This window comes from Lynx rufus, unplaced genomic scaffold (genome assembly GCF_022079265.1).
Source record: "Lynx rufus isolate CCGP_SWC_20201006 ecotype Redwood Valley unplaced genomic scaffold, mLynRuf1.p SCAF_7, whole genome shotgun sequence".
NCBI classification, from domain to species: Eukaryota; Metazoa; Chordata; class Mammalia; order Carnivora; family Felidae; genus Lynx; species Lynx rufus.
In genome coordinates, this window is record NW_025814889.1 from 67,687,144 (window position 1) to 67,709,008 (window position 21,865).

Genomic DNA, 21,865 nt, shown 5'->3' on the forward strand with positions numbered 1-21,865 from the left:
TTAAATAAGTCATCATACTTAAAATAATAAGTTATACTAAAAACTGAATAGAACTGCATATTGTTTTAGTGGTCCAGCTTACAGCTTGTTAACACAAGGATATAGATTTACAGCAGCTTTTTACTTGACCTTTTGTTTTAATCTGTTTGCCATAAGAGAGAGGTACGATAATAGCCTCACATTTGGACAATTTTAGCAGTTTTACAACAACCTTGAGAATATTTGATACAGAAACGTTTTCTTCACCTATATTCATAAAATTAGGGGCCATCTTGCTGAAAAACAATTTGTCAATACCCATTTCAGGTTCATCCAGTAAATAACAAACCTACTTTACTTTGGGTCAGACAACACTGCGCTACCATAGGAAGAAAATATAAGCAAAAACTACCAGAAATACTGGGGGAAATGACTACTTTCCTCTAAGTGCAACAGATGGCAATGGCAATGAGCATTCTACTGCAATGTCATGCTGGAATTAGATTTCTAAAGAATTTTTGGAATGATTTCTACCAAAATATGATAAATATCTACCCTCTCTGACCTCTCTGCAGAACATGCTTTGCTGAAATAGCCACAGGCAATATCAATTCAGAAGAAAAGAAAATGACTTATGAGAAGATAAGATTTGATGACCCAATTGCAAAATCACTGTAGGGGAAAAAAAAAAAAAAAGAGTGCATGCAGCTGTCCCTTCCTGTATAGGATAGACGCGACCCCCTAAGAGCTGGACGTAAATCAAAACAGGTTTCAAACTGAGCTCACGATAGGGTCTTGAATAAATTCCCCTCCCTACATGGTTCTTCCTCTTCAGGCTGGAGATCCAACTACCTGACAGGCAAAACACAGAACGGTACTTGCCTAGTTACTGAGGTGATTAGTTGATAAAATGTAACAATGCAAATCTTGTGGGTGAGATTTTTTTTTTTTTTTGCGAGATTACACACTGCGCAGGTAACCTGAACGCCCTATAACAGCAACCACTGGGCCTGAATCTAATTTGTCTGAAGCATTTGATAGTGCCTGTGGGTTGATACTTCTCACATATGCAGATTAAGATTTTAGTGAAAAAATAGCCAAGACCAACATTCTCACTGATATTCTTCTGTTCAATAAATCTATTTTGAAAGCATCTATGGATCTCGGTGACCAAAGTAATATTAACTGTAAAAAAATTTTACCTATAATTTTTAAAAGACAGGATGAACAAAAATACTATTTTCCTTTAAAAAAGAAAAGGCCAGGGGCGCCTGGGTGGCTCAGTCGGTTGAGCATCCGACTTCGGCTCAGGTCATGATTTCATGGTCTGTGAGTTCGAGCCCCGTGTCGTGCTCTGTGCTGACAGCTCGGAGCCTGGAGCATACTTCAGATTCTGTGTCTCCCTCTCTCTCTGACCCTCCCCCGTTGATGCTCTGTCTCTGTCTCAAAAATAAATAATAAAACATTTAAAAAAAAATAAAGTAAAAAAAAATAAAAAAGAAAAGGCCATATACATTTTCAAGTTCCCTGGACTCGCCCCGTGCTATAAACAAACACTTTGCAGGAGGCTGCTCTCCACTGCCTCAAGATGTGCACTCAGTTTCTCCCCTGCTTTGCTCCTTTTACTCCTGCTGTTGCACGAAGCTTCCCTAACGACTGCATTCTCCCCAAACACTGCTTCCTTCCCCCTGCTTTTTTTTTTTTTTTTGTACTGGTTCTACGTCAATATTTGCACATTTCTCTAGGGTCAGAAACATTTCCTGGTTTACATTTTCCTTCCAAGGATCCTGTCTTAACACCCCAGGGCAGAGCAGAGCAGGGAGTAGCAGCAAGGTGCAGAATGTGTGAGACTTTTTTCCCTAAGCCCTGCCTATAGGGCTGCTTCTGCTTGGGCATGTTGACAGCAGCCTCTGCTTTCCTTTCACCTCATCCCAGGAATCTACTTCTTGTCCTCTGGTGCAGGATAAGAAATTGAAGACATCAAGAAAAAACAATTTTTGTAACTATGTGTGGTGATGCCTGTTAACGAGATTTACTGTGGTGATCATTCTGCAGTATATACACATACTGCACCATTACGTCATACACCTGGAACTTGTATATCAACTAGGATTATAGGAGTTACATGTCAACTATGTATCAATTAAGAAAAAACTGAATACATCATTAGAGAGTGCTGTCCAACAAGGTGTTATAAAGCAAATAATACACAACGTTCATTTCTATAGTCTTTCCTAAGATTGCCTTCAGAAGTGTCCTGTCTCTCTTGGTGACTAATTTTACTTCTTTTGTTATGAGACAATTACTGTTATAAACTAAAGCTTCTGACAAAGATTCTCTAGTCTTCAATATGCTCAGTAAATGATAAGATGAACACTTGCTTCTAGTAATATAGGCCGCTCCAACTTTTCCTACCCCGCCTAATGCGTTTGCCCAAGAGAGGAGCTCCCAAATGCTTTAAGGTCATGTTTGTCAAACTGCGGGACACCTGTCCCAGGGAATGTACACGACAGAGTGATGGAACACATAAAGTCAATGGATAAACACTTTAGATATACTGAGAAAACACTTTTAAAGTTAAGTAAACAATTATGTTATGAAGCAGAGCACGAACTTTTGTTAATTACTAGGATAAAGCATAAAAATTCAAGTAAATGTTGGGCTTAGTGCAGTAGCCTTTTGCTATGGAACCCAGGCCTCAAGAGGCCAGCCTCTCTCCACTCACCTTTGAAGGGAAGTGGCAAAGTTCGAGAATCATTGCCTTAAGTGACTACCTAGGCCTCTCTCCAGTTTATACCTCTGTTGTACATAAAAGGTAGGAGGCTATTACATATCTATGCAGCATATAATAAACTAAGGCAATAATCTGTAAGAGATAAGCAACAAAATGACAGAAATGATATGTACATTTACTTTTAATTCTAAAAGCAGTAACTGTGTCCCCACTAATTCAAAGCTTAGGCATAAATAAACCTAAGCATAAATAAAGATGAATAGTTAGTTCTTACTGCAATGTTTTAAAAATCAGGCACATGTACACTTTATAACTTCCAAGAAAATTAACCTGGTCCACTTAATGATACACATAATTTTGCACTTGCTGTTCCCTCTGCCTGGAACACTCTTCCCGTCAGTTCTCTACACTACTGATTCCTTCTCAGGCTTCACACTCACCTCTTCAGAGAAGCCTTTCCTGACCATCCCCCTTCAGTCCCTCTATAAATGTTATTATCTTGTTTGTTTCCTTCAAAGTCATTATCACAATTTGTAGTTATCCAGTAACTATTTACTCTTTATCATTTGTGTGCTTCTTTCCAGCAGAATGGACTAGAACCTTGTCTGTTTTACTTATTGTCACAACCCCAATTCTACTGAGTGTCACTCAACAAATATTTTTCAGTGAAAGGCTGATGCATGGTATTTAAAAATAAAGAAACAGGCATATCTCAAAGATTTTTAAAACTCTAAAAAAAAAAAAAAAGATTGTGGAGCTATTATAATCTGGCTCTCTTTTCTTACAAACCAAGAAACAAAGTGAGGTTCGGCAACTCCCCGAAAATCTTTTCAGGATTACCAGGTAAAGGTGAAGCCAGGACAAGTCTTTCTCCTCCCTGGCTCCCACAGAAGGGAGCTTTCCAAACCAAGCTGTTACTTCCAGGCTTACTTTATGAGTCCTGCAGGATGTATAAACAGTGTTGAATACACATGAAAAACAATTATTTGCTTCTTTTTCCATCAAATGCCCTTTTTTCTTTTGCCCACTACAGTGGAGAAACCACATGCTACGGAGGTTGACCTTTGTGCCATGTGTAGAAGAGATGGAATACCATGACAATCCAATCCTGTTCTACGACATGGCCTGTGAGCCGTGCCTCTGCTGCTGACACAGCCAGAGGAGCCACCATATTCACTACAGAAGGTCACAAAGTGTATGTGAAACCAGGAGAAGTAAATCCCATATGCACGGATACCTCACACATCCAGAAAATAAATTAACTAATACATACTTCAGTAGCTAGGCCTATTTTCCTCGATGAAGTCAAATTTAAGCTCAAGTGACCAAGAAAAAAAAATCCTATGAAAAGAGAAGAGTCACAGAAGCAAGTACCATAACAGTGGGAAGTCACTGGAAACTCCCAGAGAAGGACATGAAGACTCATTGATCTGCAATCAGTAAGCTCATTTAGTAAGCTCACAGGCAGGTAGCAGGTAACACCACATCTGACAAGAAAACCCTTCTCCTTAGGAAAACACAGGGATTACATACCACTTCTTTCTAACCTCCCGAAATATCAGAATATTTTGCCGTGGCTAGGCCAAAGCTCCTCCCTCCATGCAGCTATACTCCACTGCCTGGAGTTCCCAAGCTGGAAGTCGGGGTTCAAAACTTACCTTGTCAGGATCCACGCACAGATGAACCCAGGCCACTCTCTAACCCTGCAACACAATGGCTGACTTGTCTTCTCTGGACCAGGGCGTTTTTATTATTTTGAAGTTAGCTGTTTCTTCATGTGTATTTGTCCACCTAGCCTATCATTTGCGAATGAAAGGTGACGGAGAGCCAGGACCCTGTCGGTTTAACACAAGACCTACCACTGATCTCTATTTTCCAACTGCACTGACAGAGTCTTGCTCCTGGACATGACAACTGCTGAAATAAAACCCACACTTGTGCAGAACAGGTTTTTCTCTGGCCAAATTTCTCAATTGTAAAAATTAGGCCCCAAAATTACTGGTGCTATTTAAGACTGACAAATCTCCCTTATGAATTCATCACATAAAACTCTTAATTCTGTACTTTGAAAAAGAACACGAGATTAACTTTAAAACTAATGATGATAGTACCCAAATAGTATAAATCTAGAAATGGATAAATTATCAATCCTATTAGTTACAAAGTTTAAAATATCTACCCAAGCATGGGATAAATATTATTAGGATTCAGTAGGTAACAGTATTTAAGAAAAAACAAAAAAACAAAAAAAACCATGCCAAGTGTGTATATAAAGCAATATTGAGAAACAGGTAAATGGCTTAATATTTTATCTTTACCCAAGAAAAAGTGCCTTGGTTAACTCCCAAAGACTTCTCATAAAAACTAAAGCACATGCAGATAACTGCAATATCTTTATCTCAAGTTTCTTAAAACAAACAAAAACTTTGGTTATACATTTCAAAATCTTTTAATGTTTATTTTTGAGTGAATGAGTGAGAGAGAGAGAGAGAGAGAGAACGAACATGAGCAGGGGAGGGGCAGAGAGAGACAGAGAGAGAGACAGAATCCAAACAGGCTCCGGGCTTGGAGCTGTCAGCACAGAGCCTCACGCAGGGCTCGAACCCAGGAACAGTGAGATCATGACCTGAAGTCAGATGCTCAACCAATTGAGCCACCCAGGCGCCCCGGTTATGTATTTCAAATAGTCATGAAACTCAAACAGTGTGCACCGTCAACAGTTGCACGGCTATACCAGTTGGACAAATTTTTATGTAGTCAAAATCCAGCTACATCGTCAATGCTTCGTAGTACAATCAGTGGTATCCCGACCCCTAAATGGGAAGGCTTTTTCAATTACATTGTTGACTTGTCCTTTACATGATAAAAATTTAAGTTCTAGATAATATTTAATAGAACTCAATGCTCTGAAAGGTTATTTCTCCACACATTAGTACATGGGCTTCAAGCATACTGATTACTATAAAACCAAGCTCATGTTTCATTTAAGCCATGGCTGAGGGAAATTCAGAGAGGAGCATAAATGAAGGTATTTGTAATTTAAATGGACATTTGAAATAGTATTTTAAAAATCAACGCAATGTTCAACTCAGTAACGGCGAATTGTTTTGTTAAAGCCGAGTTCTCTTTGATACTTGCACTAACATCTGACTCTGGAGATGCTAGCAGTGCCCGGCACATGGTATATGCCCAGAAACTTGTTTGTTAAAAATGACCTTCACTCAGAATCAGCTCACAGGTCACTGGGGCTTTGACCTGAGCAGACAACAGCATCACACAACTGCATTACATACATATAAAAGTGAGAAAACCGAGTGTGGCTAACACAGTGATGAGCTGTGTTTATTCTATTGTTTCAGGAAAGTACAGCTTTCAGTTTTACCAAAAATAATAGTAGGAGAAGGAGAGAGGACAGACCTTCCAAGACCTGTGTGACACATATATCAATATAGCAGTGTGGACGTCTGCATTTTCTCAAGTATGGAAAATAATCTGACACCAGTCAGCATCTCTGCTCGGATTACCAATTAATGTAGGGGCAAAAGGAAGGTCAAGAGAAAATGAGACAATTTTGGGAAATGTGAATCTACCAGGGCAATGATTACTGTTGAGAAACTGATTATAAAGTGTCTACCTTTTCCCATCATGTACATTCTGCAAATCACTTCCCCAAATCAGACTGTCAAGATTAGAGATCCTGCCTGAGAATTTTGCAAAAACTCTACATGATTTCTTCTCTGGAAAGAAATTCATCAACATAAATTGACTAAAAACTTCTTTTTTTTTTTTTTTTTTTTTGCTTTTCCAACATGGTGAAATTTTGATTACATAGTTAATTAAACATTTTAATGAAAACAGGGAAACACAAAATGATTCCACAACTAGGGTCTGAAGGTATTCTTATTCTCTATGAAAACTAAACTGGAGCCTGGGTGCCTCAGTCAATTAAGTGTCCAACTCTTGGTTTCGGCTCAGATGATGATCCCAGGTTGTGGAACTTAGACCCGCGTCAGGCTTTGCGCTGACAGCATGGGGCCTGCTAGGGATATTCTCCCTCTCTCCCTCTCTCTCTCTCTCTCTCTCTCTCAAAATAAATAAACGTAAAAAAAAAAAAAACAACGATATGGAAATTAATGTAACTCACGTAAATAAGGTATTTTTACTAAAGTGATTTTGACAATAGTTCACACTATGACTTTTTAGTTAATATGAAAAGGTCAATATGCATATATATATAAAATATACATATAGTTCAAAAATTACCGCCTGCACACACAATGATGACAACCATGTCAAGCATATCCAATTTTGAAACAATAAAAGAGACTACACAAAAATAAAAATAGTAATTATGTGAGAACAGTGGTAGTATTGGAACATATTTCTTTCTTTTATAACACTATTATATTACTTTTAAAATTAAATTAAAGTATATTTATTTTGATTTGTTTATACACATAAAACCACTATATCATTTAGAGGTATTAAATAATAGCAAAAGAATATAGTTTCTAGGTAACACCACTATGCAGTTTTAAGATTTGTGTAAGTATAAAATCTACATACCTGAGCCAACCTCTTTTTCTTCTTCTTCAATGTTGTTTTTGATGCTGTCATATTCCTCATCAATGGTCTGGTTGCCACGCATCTGAGATAAGATTCTACGGGCCTTCTGAGTCTGTCCTTTCTGAATCAGCCATCGAGGGCTTTCAGGTAAAAAGAGAAAGCCAAAAAACTGTATAGCTGCTGGAATTGCTGCAAGCCCCAACATGTACCTGTAATAAGAAATCCACATATTACTGTAAAATTTGGACTTACACTAGCACGGAGTATGAAAAAAAGGTTTGTGTTCACCACATTGGAAACAGGATCTAATATTAAATTAGAATGATCTTTTGTGTTTGTGTGTGTGTGTGTGATTAGAAAAAAAAAAGGATATTTTTATGCTGTAGTGAGAAGCTGAAAAATGAGAAAAATCTGATTCTTCTCTCTCACAAAAATTACAATTAAAAAATGGGCAAAAGTCACAATAATTATATATATGCACTGTGAACCAAACACATCATGCAAAGCACCATGATCACAATCCCTTTCTAACACTAATATATATGATTCTGCATTTTACAATAGAAAAAGGAGCTAAAACAAAATCCTGATAATCTATTTAAAAAGATACACGTTTCATTTTTTAAAATGCCCGAATTTATTTATTTATTTTTGCTCTGTGAATGATGAGTAATGATTTCATTTTGCCATCAAGCTTCATGTTCACCTTCATTAATTAAGGAGAAGCCTATAGCAGAAAAAAAGTCAGAAGCAAATAATTATTATTAAGATGACAGAAATATAGTAAATAAGCAGATCAGTTTAAATCCATCAGGGAAATAACAAAAATAGCAATATGAGTACATCAATATCAAAGATATCTCCAAAATTATTCTGACCACTAGACTGATCTCCTATTATCTCTTTGATGTTGGACCTCAATCTTTTTGAATGGAGGGGTTAGATTAGATAAACTTCAAGGTCTTCAAATGGAAACTTCTATGAATCTACAACAGGTGTTATGTTTTCTGTTGATCCAAATTCCCTGGGTATATTTCATGGCAGATTCATGACGGTAGAGCTCAGAGGGCCAATTGTGATTACATAACAACCATACCCACTGATAATCAATCAGATTATCATAAATCAATTAGAAGTCATTTGACTCAATACAGTTTTCAAAGCTATTCCAACTTTTAAGCTGTGTTAAATCCAAAGTGGAGTAAGCAAGCCTTGATGCCTCTAGTAGTATATCTTTGTGAAATAAGTCCATTACTTTTCAAACAAATTCATTTTAATTCCACAAACAGCAGAGAAAAAAATATAATTGTCACATGGGTGTTAAGAATACCTCTCCCTCCAAGATATTTGCAAATGACATACCTGATAAAGGATGGGTATCCAAAGTTTATAAAGAACTTATCAAACTCAACACCCCTAACACAAACAACCCAGTTAAGAAATGGGCAGAAAACATGACGAAACATTCTTCCAAAGAAGACATACATTCAGATGGCTAACAGACACATCAAAGATGCTGAACATCACTCATTATCATGGAAATACAAATCAAAACTACAATGAGATACCACCTCATACCTGTCAGAAAGGCTAAAATTAAAAACACAGGAAACAACAGTTGTTGGCAAGGATGCAGAGAAAGGGGAACCCTCTTACACTGTTGGTGGGAATGCAATCTGGTGCAGCTACTCTGGAATAGTACAGTGGCTCCTCAAAAAGTTAAAAATAGAACTACCCTACAACGTAGCAATCACACTACTAGGTATTTACCCAAAGGATACAAAAATATTGATTCAAAGGGACACATGCACCCCAGTATCTACAGCACCATTATCAACAACAGCCAAATTACAGCAAGAGTCCAAATGTCCATCAACTGATAGATAAAAATATATACATATACAAAGGAATAGTACTCAGTCATTAAAAGGAATGAAATCTTTCCATTTGAATGATATGGGTGGAGCTAGCGTGTATTATGCTAAGTGAAATAATTCAGGGAAAGACAAATACCATATGATTTCAAATATGTGAAATTTAAGAAACAAAACAGATGAACACAGTGGGAAAAAGAGAGAAGCAAACCATGAAACAGACTTAACAAAGAGAACAAACTGAGGTTTGCTGGAGAGGAGGTGAGTGGGGGGTAGGTTAAATGGGTGATGTGTATTAAGGAGGGCATTTGTGATGAGGACTGGGTGTTGTGTGTAAATGAATCACTGAAACTAATATTACACTTTATATTAATATTTAAATAACAACTTGAAACAAAACAAAAAACATCTCTCATTCCAAACAGCAGCTAAAACTACACACGGAATGAGAAAACTTTTAAGATTTTTTAAAGTAAACAAAGTTTTTATAATGACTAATGAATCACTTGGCCTTCAGTATTAAATAAAATCTTATTAATCCATTAATCTTATTTTAATCCATGGGCTGTGATAATTATACCAACATTTCATCATTCCTTACTATGGTAACCTACAGAACACAGTGTTTTAACATCCATTTATGTCTCTGTACCTTGTTTTATAATAAATTATTTGCCAGTCCCACCTGATTGTGTATTTAACTTTGCATTCGATAAAGCACCTAATAAAATATCTTGCACACAGTAGGCACTTAGTAAATATTTTGTGAAATGTTACAAAAACAGCTATTCATCTAAACTTTCTGTATTAACTAGACAGAAAATAAGTATAGTTCACATTCGCATAGAAGTTCATGTAGCAATTCTGGATCGGTTAGCTCTGTAAACTTAGTTGCACAGTAATTCCTTCCAATGAACCTTTTTGTTATTCCAGATACAATCAGACCTTTTCTGAAGAAGACGTCTCATTTGAAGAAGACTTCTGAAGAGTCTTCAGATGAGCGCTGAGATCAGTTTACACAAATGTGTACTTGTGGCAGCTTCCCCTTAGAAGTTACCTTTTATAACCAAATCTGTTATTCTAATGTATGTTTTATTGCTGTAAATGAATGACATTTTTATTTGCTTGTGTTCTCTCTTGAAGAAAAATTTATACACAATTGTATTGCCAATTACTGCCAATTACATAAAAGAAAAGCAATAAAAGGCAAACACAATATATTGGATTAGGAAATAAATTTAAAAATCCTCAAAATGGAAGCCTTCATGTGTCATTTGTCTACACCTTTCATGAGTTTTCCTTCTTTTCTCCAAACTCCTTAATGATGCATTAAGATTACAGAGCTACAGAGAATACTTCAAAGCAGCCCTTGAAATGAATATAGAAACAACCATTTTCAGGCCCAAAGATGCTCACAGAATACTGTGCATTTTACTACTCACTATTTAATCCTAGGACACAGTATTTTTAAAAACTGAAAGGAAAAAGAGAAGGAAAGAAAACAGAAAACACAAAAAGAAAATTGCAAACATACATATTAGCCTATGTTTCTAAACCAAGCTACAGAAGACAGAATACTTGGGCTCTCCAGTCCTTTAAAATATAAGGGTTATGATCTGAAATATACATTTCAATGCCCTAACACTAAGGTGGGTGGCACTCATCTGCCAACTTTTGAAGGATATTAAAGCCTGGTTGGTTCCAGAGACTAGGCAAAATAAAACATTTTTTATACATGTACAACCTAACACTTCTCTTCTAGAAGTAAAACGAAGGAGATTATTTTACTATATTTTATCTTTCATGATGTAGAGGAATAGAATTTGCCCCCCAAAATGGGTCTCTCTGGCATAAGGATTATCTTGGACTGATTATTTTTAACAAATTGCAAGCACAGAGAAAGCTTTGAAAACCATACAGAAGTCACCCTTTTGTAGGAGACATTTACATTTACAATCTCTACTTGTAAGGGTGTCTCCCTCTGTGCCAATAAGAGGCGGATGATTCAGTCTCCAGAATTCTCATCAGTGGAGAAGGCAAAACTTAAATCTGCATTACAAACTTACCCCTGTTCATGCTGTTTTCCTGATAACCTGTCTAAACTGACTTCCCATCTCCACCCAACATCATCTTTTGTCTTTAGATGAAGATGGTATTTAGAGTGATGGCTTTGGCCATTTCAAGGAGTTACTCAGTTTTACCTGGGTCTCTCCCATACATACAGGAAGTACAGGTCATTAAACTTTTGTTTTTCTCTTGTTAAGTGGTCTCACATGAATTTAATTCTTAACCAGGCAGAAGAACTCAGAAGGTCTGAGGAAATTTTTTCCTCCCAAACACTGACAAAAGTATTTTGATAGTAATAAATTTCCAAAGCTTTGTAGAGACCAAATACAAAATGTGTGTGGGGGGGGGGGGGGCAGGTAGCTGTTGTTTATGATGGAAAGAGCATAGGAACAGACCTGGGTTGCATTCAGTTCTGGACATACTAACCACAAAACCCTGGTCAAATTATTTAGTATTTTAATGCACAGGTAACAGCGTCTATTTCATAGGACATCTGGGATAATTAAGTGAAATTATACAGATGGTACCTAGAATGGTGAAGAATCTCAGCAAAAAAAAAAAAAATTTTTTTTTGATCTAGATAGACAAATTGATCTATATAGATAGATCAATAGATCTATAGATGGATCGATACAGAGATAGATATAGAGATAGATACATAAAGAAATTTACCTCCCTGACTCCCTCACCTCTCAATCAATTCAATGTAACTTGTCTTTCCTGGCTGTATCATCCACACAAATATCCAGTAGGTAGAACTAACCAATTTCTTTCCTGAGGAAAACTGTTGCTCTGTTGATGTGCACACTGGAGAATAGGAAAAATAAGGGATTGCTTTTGCTGTGTTACTGATAAAAATTTTATGAGATTAAAAAAGCAGGAACTCTCTAGGCTCAGTTAAGGAAGTATGTATTCAGAACTCACCATGAGTCCTCTAAATCCAAGGGAATAGGGAACCAGATAAATGATAGAGAGTGTACCAATAAGACAGTCTACTGATAAACCAGGGCAGTCAATCCCCAAACAAGTAGTTACCTATTGATATGGAAGAGCTCATCATCGTGAGTTAAATCAAGGGTTCTAAACCCTAGTTTCACAATAGAATGGAGGTGGGAGGTACTTTTAAAACATTACAGTGTCCAGGCCCTACCGACCCAGGATTTTGATTAACTGGCCTGGGCTCCAAGCCCAGAAAATTCTGCTTTAGTAAAAGCTCCCCAGGTGGTACTAATGTGCAGTCAGGACTGAGAACCACCACTCTGTTTTTAAAAACTCAAGGGGTGAAAGTAAACAATGAGCACCCAAGGTCCACACTTTAAGGCAAAAGCTATTTATCTTCTAGAGGCACACCAAGCTGACAGGAAGGGAAAGTAGGTGGACTCGAGCAAAACTGCCATGTTTTCAGAAATTCTAAAATTCTTTAGAATCTCCTGTGGCATCCTGCTCACTCACTGAGCTATCTTTTTTAACTTTCTCAATTGAAGTTAACAAATGAGATAGTTTCTGGCCCAACTAGCCACACCAGCACCTGCCTACCAGAAAACTAAGGATGGGCCCTCAAATGGTAAGCAATGCTTTCAAATGGTGTGTCTGGGCCAGCTAGCACCAAAGGAGACAAGCCCAGCTATTTCACCTCACCTATTAAGCCTTCTTCCCAGTGCCAAGAGCTGAAGCTCTGTGAACCAAAGATTCTGCATTCCCTGGTGACAGTCCTTCCCATGGTGGCCGAGCAGACTCAGGTACCTCACACAAAACCAAAGAGGTCCTGCGTTGTACTGTGCATTCACCACCATTATTGTCTTAAAGGAATCATGCTGCTCCCATCTACAAAACTGAAGGCAAATATGCTCTAATAGATGGCTATTTAAGACACAGAGCTGTGTAGTTCATAATTGTCCCACTTCTCTCATGATAACAACATGGTTATCTGATAATCTGGTCTACTGATAACATGATGAACACATTACTTATTCTCCAGTAGTTCCACAAGGTAATGATTATGTTCCAAATACATGAAAAAAATCTACTTGAATGTAGCTTATTCATGTCACCACTTAACAGCAGCCAACAGTAAGAGCTAATGCATAGCACTAGTTAGTATGTGCCAAGCACTATTCAAAGGGCTTAAGAAACCTTAATTCATTTGTCTTCACAACAACCCTATTAGGTGGGTATCATGATTATCTCCTATTTATTTATTTATTTATTACCATTTATTTATTTTAGAGAGAGAGGTAGACAGTGTGAGCGGGGCAGGGGAGAGACAGAGAGGGAGACACAGAATCCAAAGCAGGCTCCAGGCTCTGAGCAAGCAGTCAGCACAGCACCCCACGCGGGGGCTTAAACCCACAAACCGGGAGATCATGCCCTGAGCTGAAGTCGGATGCTTAACCCACTGAACCACCCAGGCACCCCTATTATCCCCATTTTAAAGACAAAGAAACCAGGTACAAATTAGATACAGAACCAGTATGCAGTGGAACTAGGATTAAAATCTAGGCAATTTGGCTCCTATAATAAATATATTTATTGTAAGTCAAGCTATAATAAATGTTTAATGATTAGTTAACAATTCTGCAGAAATCATAAAACAGAACATTAATTTACTTTAACTTCATGTTTAAAGACTTTCAAGGATAACCTTTATAAGTTTCATTGTTCACTCACATCTGTCAAATATATTAAAGCACTGCAGAATAACCTGGCAAAGGGGCTACCTGGGAACAGTCCACCCCCAGTCATAGGGAGCAGGGGAAGTGCAAATTTAACAACAAAGACCTGCTGGTGTCAAACGAATATCTTATTATTCTCAACACCAGAGTGTCACTATAAAAATAATCAGCTATTAATTAAAAGAAAATATCTCATTTGTGAGGGTAAACTTGTACTGCTCGCTTTGAACACTGCACCAAACTGAATTTGAGTATCTTTTTTCTTTAACATACACATACATTTTTCATGTAGGAAAAATATAAGTAACATACATGGCAGGAGATAGTTTTAAAAGATGACTGGGAACAGAAAATTGTCTTTTTGATTTGATCCTTTTAAAATATATTACATAAGGGGCATGACAGATCTAACCCTGCTTTCCATAACACTTTGTTTTTTCAATCTCTCCTTCTCAAAAGCCTCTCCAAGCCTCTCCCTTTCCAAAATGAATTGTGCAGGAGTGAGGAACTGCACCCTGCATCCACGTTCTGTTCATTTCTCTTCTCCTGTTTTTCTTCCTTAAATTCCCAGTGTAAAAAAGGTTGCAAATGCCTTATGATAGAAGAGCTGAATGATTTATGGTTTTAATTATAAGTCAAGCTATTATAGAAAAACTATCATGGCTAAGGAAGTTGTATTACAATATGTTATATTTAAAACAAATTGTATGCAATTGTTTTTATAGGTCTTGAATTCTACTAAGGGAAGACACTTCACTCTGAGAAGCATATAAAGGTTTTTTGGACACTGCAGTCATTTAACCAATTATTCTAATAGGCCATGAGAGCATTAAGGTACAGTTCAATAATCACTTCCTTGTCGCTCAACCTCACACTGTTAAAAGTATGTATTTTTAAACCAAATCTCCACCTTATACTCTAGTCACAGAGAATCTTGTTATTTTTCAAAACACTTAGATTAGCTCAGTGACAATCTCTGAAGTTTGTCCCTGAGATAGTAAGGATTTGTAGCAATATTCTCTAATATCCAATACTGTCTTAGAATACACCAAAAAAGGGTGACAAAACTATATATATAATTCCAATAGTTTTATTTCCATCCTCTGTCTTCTAGCTTGCATTCTGTTTATATCTATTTCCTATTGATTTACAAATCTGGTTTATGTTAGCCCTTTTCTGCATAGCATGCAGAAGAGGAATGTCATAACTATTAAGATACTAAGCCTTATTCTTTAAAACTCTACCGTTTCCAACGAGCATCCTTTTACACAGAACTATGAAATAAACTACACCTTTTTTTTTTTCTCTTGAAACAGTTCATTGAAAATAAAAAGGGTCAGCAGTTACAATCAGTACATTCTTTGAAAGTGATACCTAATGAAGATTTGCTTTATTTGCTTGGAAAGCTAAGGCTGAATTCCTATGATCTTTCTGAGTTGCTACTCTGAACTGTTTACCCAGCAAACATCACCTTTAATGTACATTAAATGCCAAACTCTACACCAATCCTTAAGCATCATGAATGCACTTAAAACCAGAGACAGTGTAGTGCTGTGTCAATCCAAAAACATCCCCCCAAGCTGGAACTTTCTGATATATATCACTGTGCCCTGTTTAGGGTAGTGAAATATTTTCCCCTTAAAAAGGCATAGTCCAACCCTTTCAAAACACATTCAAAAACACTGCTCCTTCACCACTACATCTTGAGCTACCTGACTTCAATGTTCCTATGGATGTTGAGTTTTTTCACAGACTTCTCATATACTTAATAATCATGTGAGTGATATATTTACTAAAAGATCACTATTCTTGGATTTACAAAAGAAATGCTCACCATCATATATTAATCACAAGATATTTACATGATAATCACCAAAGATCAATTATAACATATGTAATATGTTTCTACTTCAGGCAAGTTTTAGATACAAAAAGATAATACTGAATCTAGCCACCTGCTGTAATTACAACTCACTTGATAACATATTTTTCAAATTTAGTGCAAGACTCACAACTCCATTTTAACAGATAAAAAATTAAAATAATAAAACACTGAAAATTGAGATTCCAGGCTGGTAAATTAATTCTCCTTTGCCTTTAAGGACCATGTAGAACATCAACACTGATGACTGACATATCTGATAACCGGATGGCAGCAGAGAGTAAACAAGAGACCAAGGCTGAAAGTACATAAGAAAAAAAAAAATCAGCATGTCCCCGTTGGAATCTTTCAAGTAAAAAGCAGACAATATATGACCAGCAAATGAGCAAATTTTGTGTTACCTGGTGAAAGATTCTGTGTTAACAAAAAATCTTGCCAAATATGCAAACATAAGAAAATGTTAATTCTACGTAGATAGGGGAAACACCTCGAAGTAATTTGATATTGGTATATGAGATAGGTAGTTTGACCAAGGTTATTTAGAGAGTTGTGATTATATTAAAAGCGGCAAGATATGCTTACTTTGACAGAATAAGATGGGATATTAAACAAATGAATGTATTTTGCACAGATATTAAGTAGTTTTAAACTACATGGCAAAATATAGGGACTTGCACAAAATGCACAGTACTAGTGCTAGAAATAAAGCACACACAATCACATCTACACACATATTGTCTTTTTTTTTTTTTCCACTCAGTTTTTTTTTTTTTTTTTTTCAGAGCTTTATATCCAAAGCTCTGCGCTAGGGATTTTGGAGATACAATGATTCACAGACATCCTTTGCTTCAAGGAACTTATACACTAGTAATCATCGAACAAAACAGGATTACATTTAATTGCTATGACTGAAGTTTGGGCATAGTCTAGGAATAAAGGACAAAAGTTATTTCAACAAAGATAGTTAGAAAAAGTGTCATGGCAAAAACAACATTTATATTAGTCACTGGCCAATGCAGAAAAGGGATATAATGGAGGGAGCTGACAGAAGGTGCAGGTTAACATTTTTTAGGGAAATTTTGCATAGAATAAAGAGTTCCAAGGTGTACCATTCTAAGAGTTTGAGAAAAAAAAAAAATATATATATATATATGAGAGTGTGTGTGTGTGTGTGTGTGTGTGTGTGTATCCTTATAACCATCCAAATAAAAAAACAGAACATTTCCATCATCCAGGAAATTCTCTATACCCATCTGCTTTCCAGTCAATCTCCACTGCCCCAGACAACCAATGACTGAATTTCTGTCCCCATAGCTTATTTTGCAGGTTAATGAACTTCATATGGAATTATGGAGACTCTACTCTCTTGCATCTAGCTTCTTTCAATCATAATGTTTTTGAGATACATCCATGTTGTTCTATTTCACTAATTGATTATCTATCCTTACCAGTCTGTCTTGATTACTTTAGCTTTATGCTAAGTCTTGAAATCAGGCAAAACTCTCCCAACTTTGTTCTTCAAGATGGTTTTGGCAATTCTAGATCCTTTACTTTACTTTTCCATTTTATCTGCGCCCAGTTTTTGGTAGTGCTGTGATTTTTAAGCAATATGCCCATCTCCTCTAAGTTGTTGAAGTTATTGGCACAAAGTTGTTCAAAGTGTTCCCTCATTATCCTAATAACGTCCACTACAATGATGTGCTCTCTTTTACTCCTGATACTGATAAATTGTGCTTTAGCTTTTTCTTCTTAACCAGTTTAATAAGTCATAATCAGTTTATCAATTTTACTAACCTTTCCAAAGAATCAACATTGTTAATTTTTTCTATTGCTTATCTGCTTTCTATCACATTGACTTCCAGTCTTTATTATTTTCTTCTGTTCTCTCTGGGTTTAACATGCCCATATTTTTCTAGCCTTACATGAAACTTAGACCATCTGATTTTTCCTCCTCTAATATAATCACTCAGCCCTAAACACGGCTGAGGCTGAATTCCACCCATTTTGACATACTGCATTTTCTTTCCATTTAAAACTATTTTCTAATTTTTCCTTCTGATTTCTCCTTAGATTCTTAAGTTATTTAGAACATGCTGGCTTTTGAAGATTTTCTGGCTATCTTACTAATATTTAATTTAATTCTGGTATGGTCAGAAGCCATATGCTGTTAAGATTCATTTTTAAAATTTATTAACATTTATTTTATGGTCCAGGATATGGTCAGTTTTAGAGAATGTCTAATGTCAATCTGAAAGAGGCAGTTAACAGTGTTGTCTGGTTTTCCTATAATCTAACTTGTTGTCTGGTTGTTTTTATCAGTTGCAAAAAGTTTCAAGTTCTCCAAATATGAGCCTGGATTGATCTATTTTTTCCTTTAGTTCTGCAAAGCTTTTTTATTTTATTGTAGTGAAATATAAATAAAATAAAGCTTACCTCTTGATCATTTTTAGGTGTAAAGATCTATTAACATTAAGTCCATTCACAATATCGTGCAACTACCATCGGCTAATTTGTGTTTATGCATCTTGAAAGCTCTCTAAAGAAACTATACATTTTTTATCATTATTATTTCTGATTAGTTCATTGTATTATCATTATGAAATATCCCCTTTTATCACTGGTAATACCGCTTATCTTAAAGTCTTACTTTGTGTGATTATTAACATAACCACACTAGCTTTCTTATACTTAACTGTTCGCATAGATCTCTTACTATTAACCTATCTATGGCTATAATGCCATATGCCATAATGCCTAAATTGTGTCACTTTTAGACAACATAGGCTTGTGTCATGCTTTTTGTGCACAATGAAAATTTTTACCCTTTATAATTGTTGTAATAATTGGGTTTTAAGTCTACCATTCACTATTTGCCTTCCATTTGTTCCATCCATTGTTTTTACCTGTGTTCTTCCTTTTCTAGCCTTTGTTTAGCTTATCCAAGTATTTTAAATATTCCATCTTAATTCTTATAATGGCTTCTTAGCTATGTATTTTGTATAATGTATTCTGGTGGTTGTTCTGAGGATAAAAACATGCATCATTACTATTTAAAGATAATATTATAACTCTTCAGAAACATGTAGAATTTCCATTTACTCCCCTCAACTTTTTTACTATTGTCATCATATATTCTATAGCTCTATGCATTACATTTAAATGTAAAGTCACAGGTCTTTGAAAAGTTTGAGGCAAAAACAAACAAAAAAAAAAAAAACAGATAATGTCCTTTATATTTAGCCTCCTATTATGATAGTTGGTATTCTTCCTTACTGTAGATGAGCTTTTATCTAGGATCATCTCCCTCAGTCTGAAGAACTTCTTACAATACAGTTGGTCTGGTGGTGAGATTTTCTTAATTCTACTTTATCTGAAAACATTTTTATTTTATCTATATTTTGAAGGATATTCTCCTACCAGACTGACATTTTTTCTTTCAGTACAGTTGACCCCTGAGCAACATGGGAGTGAGGGCACCCACCCTGTGCAGTCAAAAATCTAAAAATAGCTTCTGACTCCCCTAAAACCTTAACCTACTGTTAACTGGAAGCCTTACCAATAAAATTCAATTAAGTTAATTAACACGTATTTTGTATGTGATATGTATTATGTACTGTATTCTTACAATAGAAAAGCTGGAGAGAAGAAAAATCATAAGAGAGAATACATCTATAATACTATACCATATTTATCAAAAAAAAAATCTGTTCAAATCCACATTGTTCAAAAGTCACCTGTATTTTAATGACGACATGCCATTGTCTCCGGACCTTCTAATGTTCCTCTTGTAAAGTTGGCCATCATTTCTATTGCTGTTCCTGTAATGTGTCTTTTTTTTTTTTTTTTCTGGGATCCTAATTTTCTCTGGACCTTCTGTTGTCAGCCGTGTGATTATGATATGCTTGTGTTTGCTCATCTTTATATTTATCATACTTGGGATTCACTATGGTCTGGAATCAGTAATTAGTGTTTCAACCAAATTTTGGGAGTTGGCCGCTTTTTTTTTTTGCTTTCTCTTTCTTTTTAAATTTTTTTTAATGTTTATTTATTTTTGAGACAGAGAGAGACAGAGCATGAATGGGGGAGGGTCAGAGAGAGTGGGAGACACAGAATCTGAAGCAGGCTCCAGCCCCCAAGCTGTCAGCACAGAGCCCGACGTGGGGCTCAAACTCATGGACCGTGAGATCACGCCCTGAGCTGAAGTCAGACACTTAACCGACTGAGCCACCCAGGCGCCCCTCTTTTTTTTTTTTTTAACACATTTTTCCCTCATTCTCTTTTTGTTGGACCTCAACAAATGTAGACAAAAGTCTAATGTATATTAGACTACTTAGAATTAATTAGAGGTATATAAGAATATTCAACATTGTACCCTAGGTCACTGAGGCTTTTTTCTTTTTCAACTTTTTTATTTTCTCATTTTCATATTAGATGATATCAATGGATCTGCCTTCAAGTCTCCAGACCCTATCTTCTGTCATCTTCAATTTGTTAAGCCCATCCAATGGATTTTTTAAGTTTTAATTTAATTTATAATTTCAGACATTGTACTTATAGTATTAGAATTTATACTTGGTTCTCTTTTTATAGTTTACATTTCTTTGCAGAGATTCACCATCTGGTCACTCAACATGACTATCTTGTTTGCTAAGTCCTTCACCACATTAATAATAGCTGCTTTAAAGTCTTTTTCTGTTAATTCCAACATTTGCATCATCTTGAGGTGTGTCTATATTGGCCAATTTTCTTTTAATTATGTATCATAAGTTCTGTTTATTCACATGTCTAATAATTTTTTGTGTTGTGAGTATCGTGAATGATAAACTATAAAGACTCTTAGATTTTGTTCTCTTCTCCCAAATAATGCTGACTTTTTCCTATCAGCCTCCTTGAGTTTGGGGAGCTTTGGTTTTATACTTGGGTTAGTGTGAATCTGTTTCAGTTTTGGCTTGGTCTTGGGGCAAATCCTTAGTCATGCAACAAAGTCTTTATTTCTAAGTCATGATCCTTCTGCAGTTCTATTAGAAAACCTACGCTGCAGCCTCAAGTTTCAAAATCCAAATATGTCACTCCTCCCATGGGCAAGAAATAAAATCTCTCCCAGTTTTTATCATATTGTAATTATTGTTTTCCACAGGCTCCAAGGAATCTCTCCTGTGTATTCATAGTTCTGAGGTCAGTAAATATTTGCAGTAAATTAATATTCAGATTTGGGGGATTTCCTCCTATATGAGTCATTCTTTTCCTGGATTTTCACCTTCAAATTCCATCCCACTCTGCCCACCCCAAACTCTAGCCATTGACACTGTAAGCCAATAAAGCTGTAGTTTTCTACTTAAGTTACAGCTGTCCAGTATAGATTAAGGGCTGTCCTCAAGTAAAAAGTCATAAATGTAGACTTTGAGAATCAAAACCCCTTCAGTTCCAACCCACCTTTGGAGATGGTGTTTTCCAATGCCTTAAACAGTTTTAACATTCTTTCTGTGGTTTATAACGGTCATCTTCAGGGAAGATTAGTCTTATACAAACCACTCTCATTAGCAAACTATATTCACTTTTTACCTGGAAAATTCAGATACCTGAATATGAGGGATATTTTTATTGCCATATTTAGATATAAGATAGAAAATTAACCTAAGACTTTCTGGAGATAACAGCAAACAATAGCTTACGAGTTTGTAAATATGTTGGCCATCATTAACTCATGTGATCCTAATAACACTGTACAACTGCTAAAACATTAGCTACATGAGGATATTAGAACTCAGGTAAATTAATGTGTTGTGAAAGCAAGTCTTAAATCTTTTCCTCCCACAACACTATGATACCTTTATAATAAATAGTCTTGTATCCTAATTTTGTCAATGACAAAATTACTAATATCCTCAGCATTAAGATATTAACTTGTAATCAAGCTGTTAGCCAAATCCATCTTCCTTAAAATGGCCACTGCACCGAATTTTTTTAAATGTTTATTTATTTTTGAGAGACAGAGCATGAGCGGGGGAGGGGCAGAGAAAGAGGGAGACACAGAATCCAAAGCAGGCTCCAGGCTCTGAGCTGCCAGCACAGAGCCCGACCTGGGGCCGGT

General features: G+C 36.1%; 1 protein-coding gene across 1 annotated transcript in view; it reads right to left on the bottom strand.

Annotated features, from left to right (window-relative positions):
* The window catches only part of SLC2A13 (solute carrier family 2 member 13), a 381,359-nt gene that overhangs the window by 294,969 nt on the left and 64,525 nt on the right, over positions 1–21,865 (bottom strand). Inside the window, exon 3 of the mRNA XM_047066543.1 lies at positions 7,280–7,488. Within this exon, the coding sequence (XP_046922499.1) occupies positions 7,280–7,488 (209 nt within the window). The remainder of the gene's footprint in view (positions 1–7,279; positions 7,489–21,865) is intronic.